Here is a 23,784-nt window from a genome sequence, read left to right on the forward strand (position 1 = left end):
GCTGACCACCGAGCCCCCATTTACATTAATCCCATCCTTATGTTCTCACCACATTCCTCAAATTGAGTTTTTTGAAGAGGTGACCAAGAGGATTGGAAAAGGCAGAGCAGTAGATGTTGTCTACAAGTGCTTCGGCAAGGCTCTCAATGAGGTCCCACAGGGTTAGCTGGTCTGGAAGGTTAGAACATGTGGGATCCAGGTGGCTAGCAAATTGATACAAGATTGGCTTGTTGTTCGGAGGTAGAGAATGGAACTGCAGGGTTTTGAAGCACCTGCCTTGGTTATGTGGTGTATGGTGGGCAACTTGATCATTGGGTATTTTGTTAATCCAAAAATGTAATCAGCTTCTGACCATCACACAAAGCAAAGGCTTCAGTTTAAAAGCAAATCTTACATTTATAGTAGTACTTTTCACAATTGCAGGCTGTTCCAAAGGATTTTTCTGCCAAGGAAATACATTTGAAGTGTGGGCCCTTTGTTTCATGAAAAAAGTCCTGCAATAGGCTTCATAGTGCAAGAGAGTAATTGGAGGTGTAGGACACACAAAATCGCAATAACACTAGAAAATGGTGGAGATACTCAGCAGTATTAGGCAATGTCTGTGCAGAGAGCTCCCATTTAACTAGACCTTTCTTCGGAACTAATTGGTATCACTGCTGAGTTTCTGATTTTGTTTTCAGGTTTCCAGCACCTGCAGTTCTTTTTCCAAAACAAAATCACAAGATTCCCAATCAAAAACAGCAAATACTGTAAATCTGAAATAAACACAGAAAATGCTGAAAGCATTCAACAGGTTTAGGCATCATCTGTGGAAATGGAAGCAGAGTTAATGTTCAGGTCTGAGATCCTTCTGACAAAGTGTTGAAAGGATCTTCGACCTGAAAGGTCAACTCTGATTCTCCTTCCACAAATGCTGCCCGACCTGTTTTTAATCTGCTTTTAATTTTTGTTTTTAATCGAGTTGTGAAATTCTCTCCTTAAATCTTTTTGCCTCTCTATAGTATCTTTTTTTTGAAATGCTCCCTAAAATCTGCCTCTTTGACTAAGCTTGGTTCCAGTATCTCATGTGACTCAATATCAAATTTTGTTTCTGATGCTCCTGTGAAGTGCTTTGAGCCATTTTTCTGAGAATGGGTGCAAGTTATAGATTGAGGCCTCAGTGGATTATGACAATTTTCTGAACTTGCAGATATCAGTGTTTAAGTCTGCATGGATGCACGAAGTACTGGCCACAGCGGTTTTAACTTTCCAGCCACTATTCCAACTTGAAGACAGCCCGCTGGTGTATGACAAGGAAATACAGTGGACACTGGGAGCAATTCTTTACAAAAACCCGTTTCCTACCTCTTCGGTATGTAGCCTCATTGGCAACGAACAAAAGAATATCAGGTGAAATTGAGCAGGACTTTGAGAAAAAATGTAATTGACAGTTGAGCTGCTATATTGGGGCACAGTGGGTGGATTCTGCAGTCGAAGTAGTCCTCAGGCTAACAGCACTCACCTTTGTGTACAAGGAAAATCTGCAGCAGTTTCCACTGGCTGCACCAGTACAGTTTGTCACAGAATTCATGAAGTTGTTGTCCAGGTGTCCGACTCCAGAAAACTGTTCAAAAATGGTATCTCACTGAGGGACTCGCCCTTGAACTTCACAGAAGGCCATGATGTTGTATGGCCTGAGACCCAACACCTGCTGGAAAATAGAAAGGGCTTGTCTTCTGCAATATAAATATTCTACACCTCTCTAGCACTGAAAAATTGCCTTTATAAGGCTGGAGCCAAATTCCTTCCAATTTTTATTATTTCAAAGGATACAATGAAATACATTTCAAAGAATATAACTAATTTCAGTAAAAAAAAATTAACAAAGTCTGAAAACCTAAGATTCCATACGTTGAAGTTAAGGTTGTATCCCTTAAACAAAGTAGCTGCTTGGCTGTTCAGGGGGCAGTTAGGGGAGGACCTGGGCCTTTCCATCCCAAGACATTAGTGACCCATTGCTTTTTACAGCATTCCAGTAGTTTTCTAGTTACCATAACTTTCATTCTAAAGTTATTTAACTAACTGAATCTAAATGCTCCAACTGCAGTGGGATTTGAACTCCAGTCACTTGATCATCAGTGAAGCCAGTCCAATAACAACGCTACACTAACCATTTTTTGGATAGCTGGCTGACGAACCTCTTGGCATCCTTCTCTGCTCCTTTTCTCCATGTACAGGAGTGTAGCTCAGCAAAGAAGCTGAAAGTGGCTTGCTTACCTTCATCAGAATCAGCCTTATTTTCACTGGCTTGTATGTCGTGAAATTTTGTTGTTTTGCAGCAGCAGTACAGTACAAGACAAAATTACTATCAACTACAAAATAAATAGTGCAAAAGAGGAATAACGAGGTAGTGTTCATGGACTGTTCAGAAATCTGATGGTAGCGGGGAAGAAGCTGTTCCTAAATTGTTAAGTGTGGGTCTTCAGGCTCCTGTACCTCCTCCCCAATGGTAGTAACGAGAAAAGGGGATGTCCTGGATGGTGAGGGTCCTTAGTGATGGATGCCACCCTGAGGCACTGCCTCGACAGTGGGGATGATAGGTTGGGGCATAGAATATCAGAGTTGCAACATTATGTTTCAACTTTACAAAACACCAGTTAGGCAGCACTTGGATATTGTGTGTAGTTCTGGTCGCCACACTATAAGAAAGATCTGGTTGCATTGGAGAGAGTGCAGAGGAGAATCACCAGGACTTGGTTGGATTGGAAGACTTCAATTGGGGGGAGAGATATGATGGGCTGAGCTTCATTTCCCTGGAGTGAAGGGGGCTGATGGGTGACCTGATGGAAGTATATAAAACTATGAGAGGCATAGATAGATTAGATAATCTTTTCCCCCATGGTAGTGGCTACCAAAAAGAAGAGGGCTTAAGTTTAAAGTGAGAGGAAGGAGTTTTAAAGGGGATGTGAGGGGAAAGTTTTTTTTAAACACATAGAGGATTTGATATGTGGAATGTGCTGCTACAGAAGGGGAGGGGGGGGTGGGAATCAGATAATCACGATGTTGAAGAGGTATTGCAAACAGGCAATGCACAGAACAATACAGTCCTAATGCAGGTAAATGGGATCAGTGTCGACGGGTGCAAAGGCCAACCTGGATGAAGAGCCCTTTTCTGTGCTGTACAGCCCTGACCAAAGGCAAGAAATCTGCAGGATTCTGCATTGAGTGGAGGAGGGGGAGTGGAAACGTACACGTTATGCACATTCATTGTTTTCTCTTCACCTTCCTTACTCTCCACAATCTTTATCCCACCAACGATGACAGAGACCTCCGACAAGATGCCATCAAACCAAATCATTCCAGCTGGCTCCGAGTCTCATTCGTCTACAACCACTACCTGTTCTTTGCCTGTTTCTTCGTGGTCCTGCTGGCCATCATCCTGTATGTGCTGAGACTCCGGCGGATTCACAGGAGGGCGCAGCAGGAGCTGCAGTGGTTGGAAGAGGGCGAGTCATTGACTGAGGGAGCATGATCAGCACAGCAAGAGGTGGCAGATCTTTCAAGGTGGAGAATGGATGCCCCGTAATCGGGTTGGGTTGTGGCTCACTGGGAGACATTCCAACATCATCTTCAGCACGTTCAAGGTCAAATCACGTGGACCGTGGTTTATGTGAAAGGGATGGATGCTCAAGCCTCTGGGATACATCAGGTATTTATGTTCATTCTACAGTCTGCAACTCCTTTTAGATGACCGACTGGTTGTAAGACCTGTTCTTACCTTCTCTTCGGATTTGGAACCAGTAGCAAATGCAACGTGGACATTTATTTTTGTGCAGCACATGCTGTTAAGGTGCTAAATTATATAGCTGTCTTCTGATGTTTTGTACAGATTAATTGGACACAATTGTGCCCTTTCTGCATTATCATCCAATATGCGATGGGACAGTGATGAACCACAATTTGGAAAATATTAATTTTTCTTTTTCTTTGGCATTCCTACCACTACTCTAAACTCAAACATACTCACTCAGTGCACCCTCAGTACTGCACTAAAATGACACCTGAGGATATATTCTTGAACCCACAATCTTCCGACTCAACAGAGTCCTACCAGCTGAGCCAAACTTGCATTCCAGAGTTCCCTCAGGTCAAGTGAAGCTGCGATGCAAAAGCTACTTTGCGTGGCTAATACTGAGGAAACCCACGGAAGGTTTCCACTGTTGGGATTGGTGAACACCAAGCCATTGAACTCTCCTGCTCGTGGTAGTTTGGGGGGACAAAGTGTGGAAGATGATCTCAAACTACTGACGCACATCCTTGAATCCACTAGAATTGGTAACAACCAAAAAAAGGCAATGTTTACATGGATTACTTAAAATATTTCTAATTGATCTTAAATTCCAGCTAAGTATTTCATTTCATGTGTCAACCTGTTAATGTGGTCAGACTTCAGTGCTGTACCGAGTATTTCCATTCCAAACAGCACTTGCTGTAGTTATAACGCTTGACCAACTATGTGTTTTAACATCCACTGCCCAAAGTTTCCAAATGACTCTCCTACCTCTACTGAGTTTTGCACGTATTTAATAATCGTCAATTACCTGTCAAATCACACCTGGACGTGTGTTTGGTATTCTGTTCAATGATTTGTATCTTCCATCTCTTATCAACTGCCCTCTTGGTCTTGATTTGCAGCAGAATCTATGTAATGATGTAAATTGTACAGCATTTTAAAGGAAATAAAGTTCCAGATTGACATTCTGTTGATTTCACCCCAGTTTACCACTTAACAAGTGGTTGCACATGGCAGGCACAAGGATCTGGGGGTCTCAGTACCCTAACCATGGCAAGATGGCCACTATTGTAGTCAGTCTGGCAAGGGTGTGATAGGGTGCAGTTCTCCACCTCTCCTTGCTTTGAGTGCAGTGCAGCCTGAGTCAGCCTATCACTGAGTTTTTTTTAATGGTGCTGCACATCCATTGGTACAAAAGAAATTTAATGAGGGTGAATTATTGGGAGAAGGCTGAATCCCATTATACATGGAGAGAGGTTGCATATTTAGGCCTGAAGGTTGATAAAGAGGGACTGTACAAGATAGCAGCAATACAAGCTGCCAGAAAGACCAAATAAATGAGCTTGGCTCTTTCCTGGTCATGCTTAAAGACTTTGGCAGGTTTTTAACCAGCTCTTGTATTGCGTCAGCATCTCTCCTCTCCACCATCGACAGAAGAGGGTGACGATCAACACAGAACATATAACAAATGCAGAGCCAGACTCTTTGGACAACTGTGAGGACTGAAGGGAGCTGAGGATCTCCTGTAATACCAGGTATGATATTGGGGCAGTCATCATACACATAATGGATGCAGGTAAAAGGAAATCAAGAGCACACACTGCTTGTGCACTGACACAGTGAGATAAAATGTACCTAAGCTAGAAGGAGGCATTGGGCAGTATTTGTTTTCACAAATTCCTCTTGGTGTGCACTTTTACACTTGTGTCCTACCACAGAAAATATTCAGGCCATTTTTGGGCCAGAATTGGGCATTTCAACAATGGCAGTGTGGAGACTACAAAGGTGGGTTGAGTTGCAGTCCCAGTGCGATTACACGATTGGATATTGTACATCAAAGCAGAATGTCTTAGCAGATGGCTTCTCAAGGCTTTTCATACTAAGAAGAAAGAATGGATCAGGAACAAATGATTTTCAGGCTGATTTTTGAGTTATACTTGAAAAGATCACTGGGCCACTAAGAAGAATGTTGTACTATGGCAGGGTGTATGAGTTCACTTTGAATGGTTTGAGCCTGACATTGCTGTCAGTGAAGACATTGAACCTTATTAGCAAAGACAAATGATCTACCAACCAGGATTGTGTTAAGTTGTGTCACTAGCTGATGATTCCCAGAACGCTTTAGGGATGGTATTTTAAATGAACTTCATGCTCAATGTAATTCACATGAAGTCACTTACCCATGGATTTGTTTACTGGATTGGGGATGACCAGGATATTGAACGCATAGTCAACAGGTTGGTATTGGTTTATCATAATCACATGTACCCAAATACAGTTTATTTGCCATCCGGACAGATCATTTCTGTACAATTACATTGAGGTAGTAAAAAGAAAAACAGTGCAGAATATAATGCTACAGTTACAGAGAAAGTGCAGTGCAGGTGGACAAATAAAGTGCAAGGGCCACACCAAAGTAGATTGGGAGATCAAGAGTCCATCTTATAGCACATCATTTTAGTGCATCTGGATAGGATGCTTTCTGTGGTGTATCTGTAAAAATTGGTAAGAGTTATCGGGGACATGCCAATTTCCTTAGCCTTCTGGGGAAGTGGAGACGTTGGTGTGCTTTCTTGGCTGTGGCGTCCATGTGGCTGGAGCAGGACAAATTGTTGGTGAAGCTTGAAGCTAGGAACTTGAAGCTCTCAACCACTTCCACCTCAATTGATACAACAGGGGTGTGTACTCCACCCTGCTTCCTGAAGTCAATGACCAGCTCCTTCATTTTGCTGACATTGAGGGAGAGGTTATTGTCTCAACACCACACCACTAGGCTCTCCGTCTCCTTCCTGTACTCCGTCCCATCGTTTGAGATCCGGCCCACTACGGTGGTGTCATCTACACAGTCATGAGTGCATATGGAGAAAGGGGCTGAGGAAGCAGCCTTGCGGGGTACTGAGGATAATCATGGAGGAGGTATTGTTGCCTATCCGTACCGATTGCATTCTGTTGCTCAGGAAGTCAAGATCCAGATGCAGAGGGCTGTGCAGAGACCCAGGTCTAGGAGTTTGGAGATGAGTTTGCTTGGAATTTTGGTGTTGAAGTCTTGACATCAACAGTGGTCAAGACTGTAGGACCCAACCACCTAGAACTCCCATTCAGACGTGGAAGTGTCCTGCAAGACCATGCCAGAGATTTCATGTAGACTGTTGACAGATTGGACCAGCCAATATTTTAACCTAATCAAGAGTCATTCTAATTAGCTGGAGGTGATGCCACATGCTCTGGAGAGAGTGATAGACAAATTGGGAATCATTTTGGCCACACGGTCTTCCAGAAGAACTACCAATACCAAGGAGTCGTGTCCATACCGACCTTTTTGCCTTCCTACCCTAATCCCACTAAACCAGCTCGGCAAAAGGGTCAGCATAGATGTACCATAGAACCATACAGCACAAATGATGTATGTGATGGGCAAAAGGACCTGTATCTATGCTGTACAACTCTGACTCTATGATAAAAGATTTTTGCGCAGTGATATAAAACAAAGCCTGTTTCCTCTGTACAATCGTAGCTCAAATGGAGAAGCATAGTGCTCTGTCAGGACGGTAAGGATTGTAAAGGCTACGGACCTAATGCAGGGAAATGGGATCAGTATAGATGGTTACAATGGGTGTGGTGGGCTGAAGGGCCTGTTTCTGTGCTGTACTGTTCCACGACTAAAAATTAAAGGGAAGCTGGTGAAGCACTACAGCAATTTTCAGTTTGATGTACAGAACAACACCTCCCTCCTCTCTGTCGGTGACTCAGGACCAGGCTTAGAGTGGTTCTGGAAAGCTGGTAGGGAACTTCACAGAGGAGGAAGTTGAGAAGAGGACATGTTTCCAGTCAAGGCAGCACGAAAGAGTGGGCGCCTTGGTGCAGGGCCTTAAAACACCGGGTCTAACCCAGTCACCCAGGTGACACGATGGGAAAGAAGAATGCTGAGGATTTTGGAGCAAAGAACTGTGCTCAGTGAAGCTTGTTGGGAACTTCAGGAAGGTTGAGCGGGATCATTTACCGTTCGCCTACGATCTCCAAGTTCCCAGGATCGATGATAAGCAGACCCACAAAATGCTGGAGGAACTCAGCGGGTCAGGCAGCATCTGTGGCGGGAAATGGACAGTCGACATTTGGGCCTGAGACCCTACATCAGGACTGAAAGATAGCGGGGAGCTCGCCAGTGGAGCAAGAGCTGGGAGGTGGTGGGTGGATCCAGGTGAGATGGGGGGATAGACAGACTGAGGAAGGGAGAGGGGGAGTAGTGATGGAGCCTGGGGAGGTGATAGATGGAATCTGACAGGAGAGGAAGGTGGAGCTTGGAATGAAAGGGGAGGGCAGCTGGGAACAGTGGGGGGGAGGGGAAGATCCAGTGGGAGGAGCGTGTGGGTGACGGGGACCTGGGGTGGTAAATTCTAAAGGTACAATTCCCATCTAAACATCCAACAGCAGGGGCAGCACACAGTCTGCTGGAGGAACTCAGCGGCTCCAACAGCATCTGTGGGAGGAAAGGAATCGGCGACGATTCGGGTCGAAACCCTTCAAGAGGACCGCACGGAACATCAGTGGGCTGTGTAACCTCCGCCCAACCATCCCAGCTCCACACTGTCAATGAACCAGGGTGTCGGTAGAGGCAACACATGGAAGGCAGAGGGGGTGGGGATCACCGGAGGGAGATGTTCCCAGTCACACCCCCCCCCCCCCCCCCCAGTGAATGTCCCGGGTGCACCGGCCGCCGTTTCCCGTTCGGGGCAGTCAGTGGGAGTGGATGAACCGCCCCCGGGACTGGTTCCAACAGGGTGACGTGGCTGAAGATTTGCGGGTTGAAGTGGGTGGGGTCTGTGAGGCGGGCGGTGGCAGAGCCGGCTCGCAGGACGGACCTTGAGACAACCCGGCTCCACTTTCTCCGTTCCCAGCTCGGACTTTTGCCTCCCAGAAGCACCGCAATTGCTCCGAGAGCCGATCAAATTCTTCCTTGGTGATGGGCTCGGACCCGCTGATGTTCCTATCCCCGATCCTACAGTAGGTGAGGGCAGGATCTCCAGGGGGTACCGGGAACGGCGGGGATCCCCGGGGCAGGTGGAAGGCGATACCGACGTGATCCCATCGGCGGAAAGTCGGAAAGTAAATAGTTGTTGGACCAATTGTCTGACCGGTAGAATCGGGTCTCCACGTCCAACCCCGGACTGATTTCGAAACGACCGCCCGGGGATCACTGGGGATGTCGGGGCACTCACTGAACAGGGAGCCCCCCGGAGGGAAGACCACCACAGCGTGCATCACCTCCAGTTTGTATGTGAAAGTGCCCAAGAGCCGGACGCCCGGCGGCTGCCCCTCGCACACCGACCGCTGATACATCTCCATCAGAGTGGCAATATCGTAGGTGAACTTGAAATTCCCATATCGGGATCCAGGCAGGAAAGCGGGAGAGTTGAAGCAATGGGACAACGTGCCCAGGCTTTGACCTCTCCGCCTGATGATGTCTCGGTACCTCTGTCTCTCTCTCTCTAGCTCATCCTGGTCTATTTCGAAACTCCACCAGGAAAAATGTTCTTGCACATTGTCTCCGATCTTCTTCGGCTTTCCGCTGGTGAAGATGCCGCTGGAGAAGATCCCTCTGGCACCGTAGAAGGTAGTGACGTGGGAGAGCCGTGTGGGATGGAAGGTGGGTCGGTCGGTGTCCCCGGTGGCTAACAAAATGTTGTCAGGTACTGCATCGTACGGCGTTGGACCCCACTGCTCCCAGCGCGGGTGGCGTTTGGGGTAAAAGAATTCTTCTCCAAACTTGGCTGTCCCCGTGAGATGCCACCCACCGTTGTTACACATACCCCTCGTTTGCCCACCGTCCAATGCTGCCGAGAGAGACTGTTTACAGTCTCAGATGTTCTTCATAGTCGGGATGGTAACCAACAAACAGCTGGAAGAAAATGAAACAGGAAGCATACGACTGCACTGTTGGCAGATGACTGGGCGTGGTGTGACCGTCGATCCTGGTGAAACCGGTTCTGTAAACGTTTTTCTGTTTCGTTGGTACTCATAACAGCATTTCACCTTCAGCCCTCACCTTGAACCTGGGCACTCGTCAGGTGAAGGTACAGAGCAGTACGGGACCTCATCTTGTTGGCAACCGGGAGAAACAGACTCACCCACCTTCCATCCCACCCAGCTCTCCCACGTCACCCCCTCCTCCGCTGCCAGAGGGATCTTCACAGGCGGAAAACCGAAGAAAGTCGGAGAAAGCGTGAAAGAACGTTTCCCAGGCAGGGAGTTCCATGAATGTCCAACAGCAGTCGTTTCCTGAGCTAGGATGACGTGTGACTTAGAGGGGGGAGCTGTACTAGAGTTCAACACCAGTGCCAAAAACCTGCTGTCTCCAACACCAGTGGAGTGCCTGTTGTCCTTGGTGAAGTTGGGGGGTTTGGGAGGTGGTGTTGGAGTTGCTTAGGTGATTAACCGCAGTGCATTTTCTAGATGCTATAGGTATTGGTATTGGTTTATTATTGTCATTTGTACCGAGGTACAGTGAAAAGCTTGTCTTGCCTACTGATCGTACAGGTCAATTCATTACACAGTGCAGTTACATTGAGTTAGTACAGAGTGCATTGAGGTAGTACAGGTAAAAACAATAACAGTAGAGTAAAGTGTCACAGCTACAGAGAAAGTGCAGTGCAATAAGGTGCAAGGTCACAACAAGGTAGATCGTGAGGTCATAGTCCATCTCATCGTATTAGGGAATCGTTCAATAGTCTTATCACAGTGGGGTAGAAGCTGTCCTTAAGTCTGGTGGTACGTGCCCTCAGGCTCCTGTATCTTCTACCTGATGGAAGAGGAGAGAAGAGAGAATGACCCAGTTGGGAGGGGTCTTCGATTATGCTGGCTGCTTCACCAAGGCAGCGAGAAGTATAGAGTCCAAGGAGGGGAGGCTGGTGTCCGTGACGCGATGGGCTGTGTCCACAACTCTCTGCAGTTTCTTGCTGTCCTGGGCAGAGCAGTAGGGTTGGGATGAAATTAGTCAGTGCTCAGAAGGGTGTAGTACTCACTATCTTATTGTACCTATAAATACTGGAGTCATACAGCACCAACTCCGAGCACTGACAATGACAGCACTGAACAAAGTTCCATTGTTTTAGACACAATAGAAGGGGAGTATTAAAGGGGGAAGGGTGGCATTACTCATCGGGAAAATGTCACGGCAGTGCTCAGAGAGGATGTACTGGAGGGCTGGACTACTGAGGCAATTTTGGGTGGAACTAAGGAATAAAAAAGGGATGACCACGTTAATGGGACTGTATAATAGACCTCCCAATAGTCAACAGGATTTAGAGGAGCAAATTTGTAGAGAGATAGCAGAGAGTTGCAGGAAATATAAAGTTGTGATAGTAGGTGATTTTAACTTTCCACATATTGACTGGGACTCCCGTACTGTAAAAGGACTGGATGATATCAAGTTTGTTAAATGTGTTCAGGAAAGTTTCCTGAATCAATATGTAGAGGTCCCAAGTAGAGAGAATGTGATACTAGATCTCCTCTTAGGGAATGAGACAGGGCAGGTAACAGAAGTGTGTGTAGGGGAACTGGATCTAGCGATCATAATTCCATTAGTTTCAAGATAATTATGGAGAAGGATGGGGTTAAGATTCTAAACTGGAGGAAGGCCAATTTTGATGGCATCAGAAGGGATTTCAACAGATTAATTTCAGGTTGGACTCTATCATGATCTTCTAAGGTTTTTTGAATAAACGAATTGAAGTGAATGAAGCGACTCTTTTGACTTTGGATGGGAAAACTGATGATTTAGAAAAGCTTTGTAAAAAGCAATCAAAGTCTAATGAAAAATTAATGCAGAAGGTTATCAACTTAGAAAACAGAAGCAGAAGAAATATTCTACGTATTTTGGGTCTTAAAGAATCGGTTGAAGGTAACCAGCCTACGGAATTCTTTGCAAATCTTTTGGCTCAATCATTCCCTAGTATTTTAACATCTCCGCCTAAGATTGATCGAGCACACAGATTGCCACTGTACAAACCTCCTGTGGCAGACAGACCCAGGTCAGTTATAATCTGTCTACATAACTTTCAAATTAAAGAGCTTCTGATCCGTGACTCCCGTTGAAGAGGAATGATTAATTACCAAGATTACAAGATAAGAACTGTTGAAGATTTTTCACCTGAGGTTATGAATGAACATGTTAAATTTCAAAAAGGTCATGTCAGAACTTTTTAACAAAGGCTTCAAGCCTTCTCTTCGTTACTCTGCAAGGCTTAGAATCATTCTGAAAAATGGCTTGCAGAAATGGTTTCGTTCGGTTGAAGAGGCTCAAGATTTTTTGGAATTTGAAGATTAATGACTTTGTACTTTTTGGCATGAACATTTATCACTTTTACTCTTGGTGACCCCTTGCAGCTAATGCTTTTTGTGAATCTTTTAGTGTCTTACTAAGAGAATAAGGTTTTAAAGAGTTAATACCTTGAATATATTCTACTTTATGCATATTTTTTGAGGTCTTTCCTTTATTAACAAGGTTTAATATGGATATTTATCATTTTATTATTTTGAAACTTTTTTTTCAATTTACTGTTTTGACTGGGTTGGAACTACCTAATCTTGAAACATAGGGAGCAGGATTTGTTTGGGTAAACACACTGTCTGTAGGATGAGCTGCTGACTGCCTATTGGTCAGCTTTCTATCTTTGGGTGCTGGGAGGGGGGGGGGGATGGGTTCTTTCTTTGGAAGCTGTTTTGGGTTTTTAGCCAAGTCTGTTGCTTAGTTACCTTATCAGAAAGCTCACTGTCTGGTTTGAATTTACACTCCAGTATGGCTTGTTTGCTAACCCTTCTTTTTAATTGCCCTTAAACAATATTAAAAATGGATCAAATTATTAATTTACTTAGTTTTAACATGAAAGGGTTATATCATCCTGTGAAACAAAATACGATTTGTGCTTATATTAAAAAACTCAAGGTCCCAATTATTTTTTTACAAGAAACTCATGTATGTAATTGTGATAACTCATGCTTTTTTAGTCGATGGAGGGGGGTGCAATTCCATTCCTCTTTTTGAGCTAAATCTAGGGGGGGTGTTCAATTTTTATAGATAATACAGTTTCATTTGTTCAACATAAGGTAATATCTGATACTAATGGATGTTTTGTTAAAGTATCAGGAAAAATAGATAATAGATTGATGGTATTTGCTGATGTTTATGCTCCGAACATGGATGACCCAGGGTTTTTTTGAATGATTTTTTGCACTCTTGCCAGATTTCAATCTTTATTCTTTAGTGTTATGAAGAGACTTTAATTGTTGGTTGGATTCAAGGTTAGATAGATCATCTACTAAACCAGCCGTTCTTAATAAATCAGCTTTATTTATTCAATCATTTCTAATGAAATCTGGCCTTTTTGATGTTTGGCGTTTTTTACATCCAGAAGATAGAGAGTATTTTTTTCTCATGTTCACCATATGTATTCCAGGATTGACCACTTTTTTATTGATAGCCAAATGATTCCATCTGTTCGATCCTGTGAATACATAGAGATTGCGCTTTCAGATCATGCTCCCATGTTTTTATCTTAAAACCTCTCTGGACTCCCTCCAGCAAACAGATTTTGGCATTTTAATCTAACTTTATTATCTGATAAAGACTTTTAAAAATTTTTGGGGAAACATTTTTTTAAAGAGAATACACTGGAAGAGACTTCTAGTCTTATTGTATGGGATGCTTTTAAGGCCTTTATTAGAGGACAAATCATTTCTTATATGGCAAGTGTTAAGAAAAAAAATTAACAGAGAGAGAATTGATTTAGCTAATCAATTGAAACTACTAGACCAAAAATATGCCTTGGATCCAGATCCTGCTTTATACAAAAGGTGTATTGAAATTAAAACTAAATATGATCTCCTTTTAACATATCCAATTGAAAGTCAACTTTTGAAAAATAAAAGTCTATTTTATATTCACGGAGACAAAACAGGTAAATTACTGGCTAACCAATTAACAACTTTTGCTAGATGGCAAATTAAAGAAATTTGCAAAGCTAATGGTGAGAGGACAACTGATCATTTAGAAATAAATGATATCTTTAGAGAATTTTATTCTACATTTTATAGTTCTGATTCTCCTAAAGACAATACCGTAATGAATAATTTTTTCTACCAATTAAACATTCCTACACTCTCTGCTGATAACTGAAAACAGTTGGACCAATCTATCTCTTATGAGGAAATTGCCGAGGTTTTATGCTCATTGCATTCTGGGAAGACTCCAGGTCCTGATGGATTTCCTGGAGAATTTTATAAGGCCTTTTCCTCATTGCTTATACCTCATTTATGTTCTGTTTTTTCGGACTCTTTTATATTGGGTAGGTTATCATAATCTTTTTATGAAGCTTCCATCTCACTTATTCTTAAGAAAAATAAGAACCCAGCAGAATGCTCTTCGTATAGACCAATTTCTTTACTTAACGCTGATGTTAAAATTCTATCTAAAGTTTTGGCTCGCACACTGGAAAATACTTTACCATTAATTATATCTGATGATCCAACTGGTTTTATTAAAAATCGCTATTCCCATTTTAATATTCGTCGTTTACTGAACATTATCTATTCTCCCTCGGAATACGTGATATCTTTAGATGCTGAGAAGGCTTTTGATCGGATTGAATGGAGTTACTTAAAACCTTAGAGAAATTTAACTTTGGGCCCAATTTCATTCAATGGATTAAATTACTTTATTTATCCCCCTCTGTGTATGTCCTTACTAATTTTCAAAATTCTAAACCTTTTAAACTTCAACATGGAACCAGATAGGGATGCCCTCTGAGCCCTTTGCTCTTTGATCTGGCTTTAGAACCCTTTGCTTTTCGAGAATCTAGAGATATTGCTGGTATCTCTAGAAGAGGTATTGCCCACAAAGTTTCGCTTTATGCTGATGAATTATTGCTTTTTATCTCTAATGTTGAGACCTCCCTACCTCCTATGCTTTCTCTAGTCTCCTGTTTTAGCCAGTTTTCAGGATATAAACTGAATTTACATAAGAGTGAACTTTTCCCTTTGAACAATCTGATGTCATTGATACTAACTTCCCTTTTAAAATTGTAAGAAATCATTTTACCTATCTGGGTGTAACAATTACTAAAAATTACAAACACCTATTTAAAGAAAATTTTCCCTTTGTGAAAAGGGTTTTATCAAACTGGTCACCCCTCTCCATATCGTTGATTGGCTGAATTAATTCTATTAAAATGAATATTCTACCTAAATTTATATACATTTCAGGCTTTATCTGTTTTTATTCCTAAGTCTTTTTTGATTCTCTTGATTCAATTATATCTTCTTACATATGGAAAAATAAACATCCAAGATTAAATAAAGTTCACTTTCAATTAATCACGAGGCTTGTCCAGTATGGGTTTTTTAGAAGCTAATTCTGTTAAAACATTTTCTTTTATTTCTCTGCTCAGTTCCTCACTTCCTTTATCATTAAATAAACTAACTGATAATCTGATAGTTAAACATACGTTGAAGATTTGGCTACAATTTAGAAAATATTTTGGCTTATCAAGATTTTCTCTGTCTAGTCCCATTTTTTCTAATTGTTTTTTTAAACCTTCTATGACTGGTGTAGTTTTTAAAGAATGGGATAGATTGGGTATTACTTGTTTTCATGATTTGTTTGTTGGAGGAAATCTCTCTTCATTTGAAAAATTGTCAACTAAATATAGCTTACCAAAAACCCATTGTTTTTCGATATTTACAAATTAGAGACTTTCTCCAATCTCAATTACATACATTTCCTATGAGTCTTGGTAAGTACTTTCCAGATCTAATTTTTAATTTGAAGCCTTTTTATGATGGCTCAATATCTAATGTTTATGGTATGTTATTAGGAATGAGTAAGGTTCCTTTAGACAAAATTAAAAATGCTTGGGAACAAAATTTACAGATTTCAATCTCTGAAGAAACTTGGAATGAAATTTTTAAATTGTTCAATATTTCATCATTATGCGCCCGTCACTCTCTCCTTCAATTTAAAGTGGTCCACAGAGCTCACTTGTCCAAAGAAAAGGTTTCTCGTTTTATCCGGATATATCTCCCTATTGTGTTAAATGCAACACTGGAGAGGCTTCTCTAATCCATCTGTTTTGTTCATGTCCCAGTCTTTATAGAAGTATTTCAAACTTTTTCTGCTCTTCTTAAAATAAATTTTAAGCCTAATCCTTTGACTGCACTTTTTGGGATTGTTGGAGAAAAAGGCCTAACTTTGGAGACTTCTGATCTACATATATTGGCTCTTATTTCTCTTATAGCCAGGAGGGCTGTGTTGCTTAAGTGGAAGGAACTTACTCTGCCTACTCATGTTGAATGGTCACGTGACGTTATGCCATATCTAAATTTAGAGAAGATCTGTTGTTCAATTTCTGAATCTAACTTCGACTTTTGAACATTGTGGGGACCTTTTTAAAACTATTTTCAAAACCTTTGACTTGGTGGTTTAAGTACAGATATTGGCTAGTATCATTAGGTGATAAGGGTTTCTTTTTGTTTTTCTTTTTTTACCAAACAGCTTCAGTCTTGGTAGTGGGTTTAGATTTTTTTTTGTAATAAAATTATTCCAATTTAATTGTTGTTAATTAATTATAATTTTTGATTACCATTATGAGGTATTGTGATTTTCAGTATGATTTAGGATTATTTTATCTATTTTCTGATTCATGTACTCTGCATTCCTTATGTGGAATCAATAAAAGTATTGTAAAGAAAGAGAAGGGATCTGGCAGGCATGGATTGGAACAGGTTGTTTTCTGGCAAAGAGACGCTTGGTAAGTGGGAGGCCTTCAAGAGTGTAATATTGAGAGTACAGAATCTGTATGTTCCTGTTAGTATAAAAAGCAAGGCTAACAGGTTTAGGGAACCTTGGTTATCGAGGGATATTGAGGCCCTGGTAAAGAAAAAGAAGGAGGTGCATATCAGGTAGGATCAAATGAGATGGGGGAGATTTTAAATTGATTTTTTACATCAGTGTTTACTTGGGAGACTGAGTCTATAGAACTGAGGAAAAAGAGTAGTGAGGTCATGGACCATACCTGGATTACGGAAGAGGAGGTGCTTACTGTCTTGAGGCGAATTAGGGTGGATTAATCCCCAGGGCCTGACAAGGTGTCCCCTCAGACCTTGTGGGAGGCTAGTGCAGAAATTGCAGGGGCCCTGGCAGAGATATTTAGAACGTCCTTAGCCACAGGTGAGGTGCCAGTGGATAGTTAATGTTGTTCCGTTGTTTAAGAAAGGCTGTAAGAATAAGCTGGGAAATTATAGGCTGGTGATCCTGACGTCAGTCATGGGTAAATTATTGGAAGATATTCTGAGGGACAGGATATATAAGTATTTGGATAGACAGGGCCTGATTAGGGATCGTCAACATGACTTTGTGCGAGGCAGGTCATATCTAACCAATCTAATAAAGTTTTTGGAGGAGGTTACCAGGAAGGTTGATGAAGGGAAGACGGTGGATGTTGTCTACATGGACTTTAGCAAGGCCTTTGACAAAGTCCCGCATGGGAGGCTGCTCCAGTTAAGTCGCTTGGCATTCAGGATGAAGTAATCAATTGGATTCAACGTTGGCTTAGCGAGAGAAGCCAGTGAGTGGTAGTAGATGGTTGTCTCTCTGATTGAAGGCCTGTGACTAGTGGTGTGCCGCAGGGTTCTGTGCTGGGTCATTTGTTGTTTATCATCTATATTAATGAGTTAGATGATAATGTGGTAAACTGGATCAGCAAATTTATAGATGACACCCAGATTGGGGGCGTAGTGGACAGCGAGGAAGGCTATCAAAGCTTGCAAGGTGATCTAGACCAGCTGGGAAAATGGGCTGAAAAATGGCAGATGGAATTTACTGCAGACAGGTATGAGGTGATGCACTTTGAGAGGACAAACCAGGGGAAGACTTACACAGTGAATGATAGGGCTCTGAAGTGTGCAGTGGAACAGAGGGACCTGGGAATACTGATCCACAATTCCTGGAAAGTGGCATCACAGGTAGATAGGGTTGTAAAGAGAGCTTTTGGCACTTTGGCCTTCATAAATCAGAGCATTGAATACAGGAGTTGGGATGTTATGTTGAAGTTGTATACGACATTGGTGAGGCCATATTTAAGGTATTGTGTGGAGTTCTGGTCACCTACCTACAGGAAAGATATCAATAAGCTTGAAAGAGTGCAGAGAAAATTTACACGGATGTTGCTGGGACTTGAGGACCTGAGTTACAGGGAAAGGTTGAATAGGTTGGGACTTTATTCCCTGGATCGCAGGAGAATGAGGGGAGATCTTAGAGAGATACACAAAATTTTGAGGGGTGTAGATAGGGTGAATGCAGGTTGGATGAGACTAGAACTAGAGGTCATAGGTTGAGGGTGAAAGGTGAAATATTTAAGGGAAATCTTAGGGGGAACTACTTAACTCAGAGGGTGGTGCGAGTGTGGAACGAGTTGCCAGTAGAAGTGGTGGATGCGGGTTCAATCGTAACAATTAATAGAAGTTTGGATAGGTACATGGATGAGAGAGGTATGGAGGGCTATGATCTGGGTGGAGGTAGATGGGACTAGGCTGGCATGGACTGGATGGGCCAAAGGGCCTGTTTCTGTGCTGTAGTGCTCTATGACCCAACTGGTCCCTGCTGACCAAGATGCCCCATCCAAGCTAGTCCCATTTGCCTGCATTTGGCCCACAACCTTTTAAACTTTACCTATCCACGTACCTGTCCAAGCACCTTTTTAAATATTACTATTGTACCTGCCTCAACCACTTCCTCTGGCAGCTCGTTCCACACACTGACCACCCTCTGGATGAAAAAGTTGCCGCTCAGGTTCCAATTAAATCTCTCCCCTCTCACCTTAAACCTATGCCCTCTGGTTCTTGGTCCCCCAACCCTGGGAAAAATACTGTGTGCATTGAACAAACTAAAACTCTGGAAAGTAACCAGTACAAATTAAGAATCTTATATAAAACACCGGAAATACAAAGTAAAATCGATGTACTGGGCTTGGAGAGAAGGAGGAGAGAGACAGACAGGAGAGAGAAAGCTGATGTGAGTTACAGAGCAGAGATAAATACAGAATTAAAAAGTATCTAAGAGTTTCTGGGATCTCTGGCAGGATAGAGAAAGCATTTCCAGAATTTTCCACAAACCTCCATCGCTATCACATAACATCCTCACTGACTCGTGGGTGCTCAAAATGCAGAACAAGCATCCAGAAAGCTGTTGACCATCGTGCTTTACCACATGGAGCCCACCCAATGGAGGGCACATCCTGCCAAACCACCCAGTCATTCAGCTTGCTCCTTCAAGCTCCACCTGCTCCACCTGTGGCGGAGGCTGTGGATCCCGCTGTATGATTCATCAGCCACTCAGAACATACAGAACTGGAGTGGAAGCAGATCTTTGATCCAGTGGGACTGCCCAATAAGAAGAAAATCATGGTGTGGAATCCATCCATCGAAAGGCACTGTGGAAACCATCTTCACTGCATGACAATGCCAAGAAAAATCTGCAGAGTAGAACCGGCCACTCTCTGTGGCCATTTTTGACCTAACCAAAGGCTTCCTTTACTAAATACAAACTGGAGGAACAGCACCTCATATTCCAGCAGGGCAGTCTACAACCCAACAGCATGAACAGTGAAGTCTCCAATTTCAAATGAACTGCTCCCCTCTGTCCCTTTTCTCTCTCCTCCTGATGCACAAAGTTCCTCCCACACCCACCCCACGTCCCATCACCCTGATTCTTTCCCCACCTCCAACTTCTCCATCTGCCCGTCACCCACACATCCCCCCAGTGGTTCCCACCACCCACTGTCCCCACCCGCCCTCCCCACCTCCCTCACTCGATTCCAGGCTCCACCTTCCTCTCCTATCAATCCCACCATCTGCAGCCCTCTGTCACCTCCATCTATCCCCTCCCGGCCTCCGTCGCCATTCCCACCCTCCCCTCCCTCATCTGCCCATCACCCCTCCTCACCTGGATCCACCTATTGCTTGCCAGCTCTTGCTCCATGCTTCCCCTTGTCTTTTTGTATGAACTAACCCCCTCTATCTTTCAGTCCAGATTAAGGGTCTCAACCTAAAGCTGTCCATTTCCCTCCACAGATGCCATCTGACCCATTGAGATCCTCCAGCAGTTTGTTTATTGCATTGATTCCATTAACAGATAGGGACTGTAGAACACCCTCCTCAAGTATATTTGTCCACAGAATCTCATCTCCATCTTACACAATGCAAAACAAACCTAGATATTAATCATGGTCTATGATAGAACCATTATCAGTGAAGACCAATGACAAACAAGGCCACATGGTTGCTCCAATGTTTTACTCAATCTTTCTTGTCATAGCGTTGCACTTCATCTGCAATAAACTACCTATTGGAGAAAACCAAACCTTCAGAAGCTGTTCGATCTTTGATGATTACATTCCAGAACCATGATTACCCAGCATCCCCTCCATGGACTCTGTCTATACTTCTCGCTGCCTCAGTAAAACAGCCAGCATAATCAAAGAGCCCTCCCACCCTGGACATTCTCTCTTCTCCCCCTCCCATCAGGCAGAAGATACCAAAGCCTGAAGGCATGTACCACCAGGCTCAAGGACAGCTTCCTGCTGTTACAAGACTACTGAATGGACCTCTTGTACGAAAAGACCACAATCTACCTCATCGTGACCTTGCACCTTATTGTATGCCTGCACTGCACTTTCCCTGTAACACTTTATTCTGCATTCTGTTATTACTTTCCCTTGTACAACCTCAATGCACTGATGCGATGAAATGATCTGTCTGGATGGCATGCAAAGTTTTTCACTGTACTTTGGTACATGTGACAATAATAAACCAATTTACCAATTTACTCAGAGTCTAAGTTGCAATATGCAGATGATGCTTGCGATGAGAGAATGGGCATTGCACTCAGTATTCGCACTCTTCCAACCTCCTTCTGCTCCAGTACACCTCCCTTTGATAATAATTGGTAAATTGTTTTATTATTGTCATGTGTACTGATTATTTATTAATCCGGGTATTGAGTACAGGAGTCAAGAACTTATGATGCATCTCTATAGAACTCTGGTTAGGCCGCATTTGGAGTATTGCGTGCAGTTCTGGTCACCTCACTATAGGAAGGATGTCGAGGCTTCAGAGAGGGTGCAGAGGAGGTTTACTAGGATGCTGCCCGGATCAGAGGGCATGTGCTATCAGGAGAGACTGGACAATCTTGGGCTCTTTTCTCTGGAGCGGCGGAAGCTGAGGGGTGATCTGTTGGAAGTGTATAAAATTATGAGGGGCATAGATAGAGTGGACAAGCAATATCTTTTTCCCCATTATTGAGCGATCCAATACCAGAGGGCATGCATTTAAGGTGAGAGGAGGTAGGTTCAGGAGAGACGTGAGGGGTAAGCTTTTTACTCAGAGAGTGGTGGATGCCTGGAATGCGTTGCCTGATAGGGTGGTGGAGGCAAATTCATTGAGGGCCTTTAAGAGGGGCTTGGATGGGCACATGAATGAGAGGAAAATGCAGGGATATGGGCATTCTGTAGGTAGGAGGGATTAGCTATGTCGGCACAACATTGTGGGCCGAAGGGCCTGTTCTGTGCTGTACTGTTCTATGTTCTAAATTCACTTTGTACTTTGAACATTTGAATGGCCACTGCATAGAAGGCCAAGTGCTGGTAGGTAGGATTGGTGTAGTTAAGATATTCATGCTGGCCTCTCTGGTGTGTAACTCTATGTGTCGAAGGCAAGTAACAGAACAGAACTTTCAACAAAACACCCTTTAATGAATCAGCAACACTCCACTAACAGCAGTGACAGGTACAGCAATGCATCAACGTTAAAATCACGTGCAAGGCAGAGTTTCCAAAGGGACATTCAAATGCCGATATCGAGCGCCAGAGGACCATTTACCACCGACCAAGCTGTCTACACATTGTAAGGCAATCCGGATTTCGTCATAGGAAGCAAGCTATGGAGGGCAGAGGGGTGGGTATCGTCGGAGGGAGATGTTCCCAGTCACCCCCAGTGAATGTCCCGGGTGCACCGGCCACCGTTTCCCGTCCGGGGCAGTCAGTGGGAGTGGATGAACCGCCCCCGGGACTGGTTCCAACAGGGTGACGGGGCTGAAGATTTGCGGGTTGAAGCGGGTGGGGTCTGTGAGGCGGGCGGTGGCAGAGCCGGGTCCTAGAACGGACCCCGAGAAAATCTGGCTCGGCCACCTCTGTTCCCAGCTCGGACTTTTGCCTCCCAGATCTGCCACAATTCCTCCGAGAGCCAGTGAAATTTATGCCTGTTTATGGGCTTGGACCCGCTGAGATCTATACCCCTGATCCTACAGTAGGTGAGGGCAGGATATCCAGGGGGTACCGAGAACGGCGGGGATCCCCGGGGCAGGTGGAAGGCGATACCGACGTGATCCCATGAGCGGAAAGGCGGATTGGAACCAGTTGACGTTCCGGTAGAATCGGGTCTCCACCTCCAACCCCGGCGTGATTTCGAAACGACCGCCCGGGGATGACGGGGAATGTAGCGGTACTCACTGAACAGGGAGCCCCCCGGAGGGAAGACCACCACAGCGTGCATCACCTCCTGTTTGTATGTGAAAGTGCCCAAGAGCCGCACGCCCGGCGGCTGCCCCTCGCACACCGACCACTGATACATCTCCATCAGAGTGGCAATATCGTAGGTGAACTTGAAATTCCCATATCGGGATCCAGGCAGGAAAGCGGGAGAGTTGAAGCAATGGAACAACGTGCCCAGGCTTTGACCTCTCCGCCTGATGATGTCTCGGTACCTCTGTCTCTCTCTCTTGATCTCACCCCGGTCTATTTCGAAACTCCACCAGGAGAAATCTCCTTCCACATTGTCTCCGATCTCCTTCGGCTTTTCGCTGGTGAAGATGCCGCTGGAGAAGATCCCTCTGGCACCGTAGAAGGTAGTGACGTGGGAGAGCCGTGTGGGATGGAAGGTGGGTCGGTCCTTGTCCTTGGTCCATAACAAGAGGTGGTCTGGAACTACTGGGTACTTCATGTGATCCAATTCCTTCCAGCGAAGATGTCTATTCCGGTAAAATGATTCATTGCCCACCTTCGCCGCTCCCGTTTCTCGCCACCCACCGTAGTTAGACATGGTCCCGCTGCCGATGTCCGAGAGACTGTCTCCACACACGGGTATTTCTCAGAAACTAATTGGACGGGTGAGGAAATGGACGATTTGAAGGAAATGAAACTGAACGTATCTTAGGCACCACTTCAGTGCTGGTGACGAAGGAGGTGACAGGATGTGGTGGGACCTTCTGCACCCCTGATCCTCGGTGTGTGAGCTTCACGGGGGTAGGGATGGTCGCTTCACATCCTCTGATAACCAGCCTGATTGTCCCCTGAGCTCCGACCTTGAACCTCCGCACCTTTCATAGAACATCACAGCACGGTACAGGCCCTTCGGCCCACGGTGCTGTGCCGACGTTTTATCCTGCTCTAACCCTTCCCTCCCACACAGCCCGCCATTTCAGGTGGAGGTACCCGCCAATGTTTCGGCAAAGCCGCAGGGTTTAGACCCAGTCATGAATGTCCAAGAATTCCTCCCCCTCTGCCCTGCCCGCCCGGACACCCCCACCCTACACCACTCTCTGCCTCCTCCCAACCACCCCCCCCCCACTTCCTCCCCCTCTCCAGGCTTCTCCTCCTGTTGCCTCTGCTCTGTCTCTTCCCCGCATCCACTTCTAATTCCACTTCCTACCTTGTACCTCCTCCAGCCCACTCCCAGCCCACCTTATCCCCTCCCCCTACCCGGACCCCTCCCCTCCATCCACCTCCTACCCTACATAACCCTCTTCACCCCTGTACCACTGCCAGCCCCTCTCACCAGCCCAGCCCCCCAACCCCCTCAACCTTCCTCCTCACCCCAATTCTAACCCCAGCCGAGCCTTTACCATCCCCCCTGCCCCCCTCTCTGAGGCTGAGTGGTCTGTTATCAGCAAAGGCTTCACCTTCGTACCC

At 44.4% G+C, this 23,784-nt stretch overlaps 2 protein-coding genes across 2 annotated transcripts in view; one reads left to right on the plus strand and one right to left on the minus strand.

The window, feature by feature from the left end:
* LOC127576656 (ectonucleoside triphosphate diphosphohydrolase 4-like) overlaps positions 1-4,731 on the plus strand; it is a 45,637-nt gene extending 40,906 nt beyond the window's left edge. The window contains 3 exon segments of the mRNA XM_052027243.1: positions 1,190-1,327; positions 1,329-1,351; positions 3,304-4,731. Of these exon segments, the coding sequence (XP_051883203.1) occupies positions 1,190-1,327; positions 1,329-1,351; positions 3,304-3,511 (369 nt within the window). The 3' untranslated portion in view covers positions 3,512-4,731.
* Positions 4,732-6,039: 1,308 nt separating this feature from the next.
* LOC127576654 (uncharacterized) lies at positions 6,040-23,314 on the minus strand. The gene is made up of 2 exons (XM_052027240.1): positions 22,555-23,314; positions 6,040-9,216 (listed from the first exon to the last, which is right to left on the minus strand). Exons 1-2 carry the CDS (start codon positions 22,913-22,915, stop codon positions 8,507-8,509), a joined length of 1,071 nt encoding a protein of 356 aa, XP_051883200.1. The 5' UTR covers positions 22,916-23,314; the 3' UTR covers positions 6,040-8,506.
* Positions 23,315-23,784: the final 470 nt, after the last annotated feature.

This window comes from Pristis pectinata, chromosome 12 (genome assembly GCF_009764475.1).
Source record: "Pristis pectinata isolate sPriPec2 chromosome 12, sPriPec2.1.pri, whole genome shotgun sequence".
Classification (NCBI taxonomy): domain Eukaryota; kingdom Metazoa; phylum Chordata; class Chondrichthyes; order Rhinopristiformes; family Pristidae; genus Pristis; species Pristis pectinata.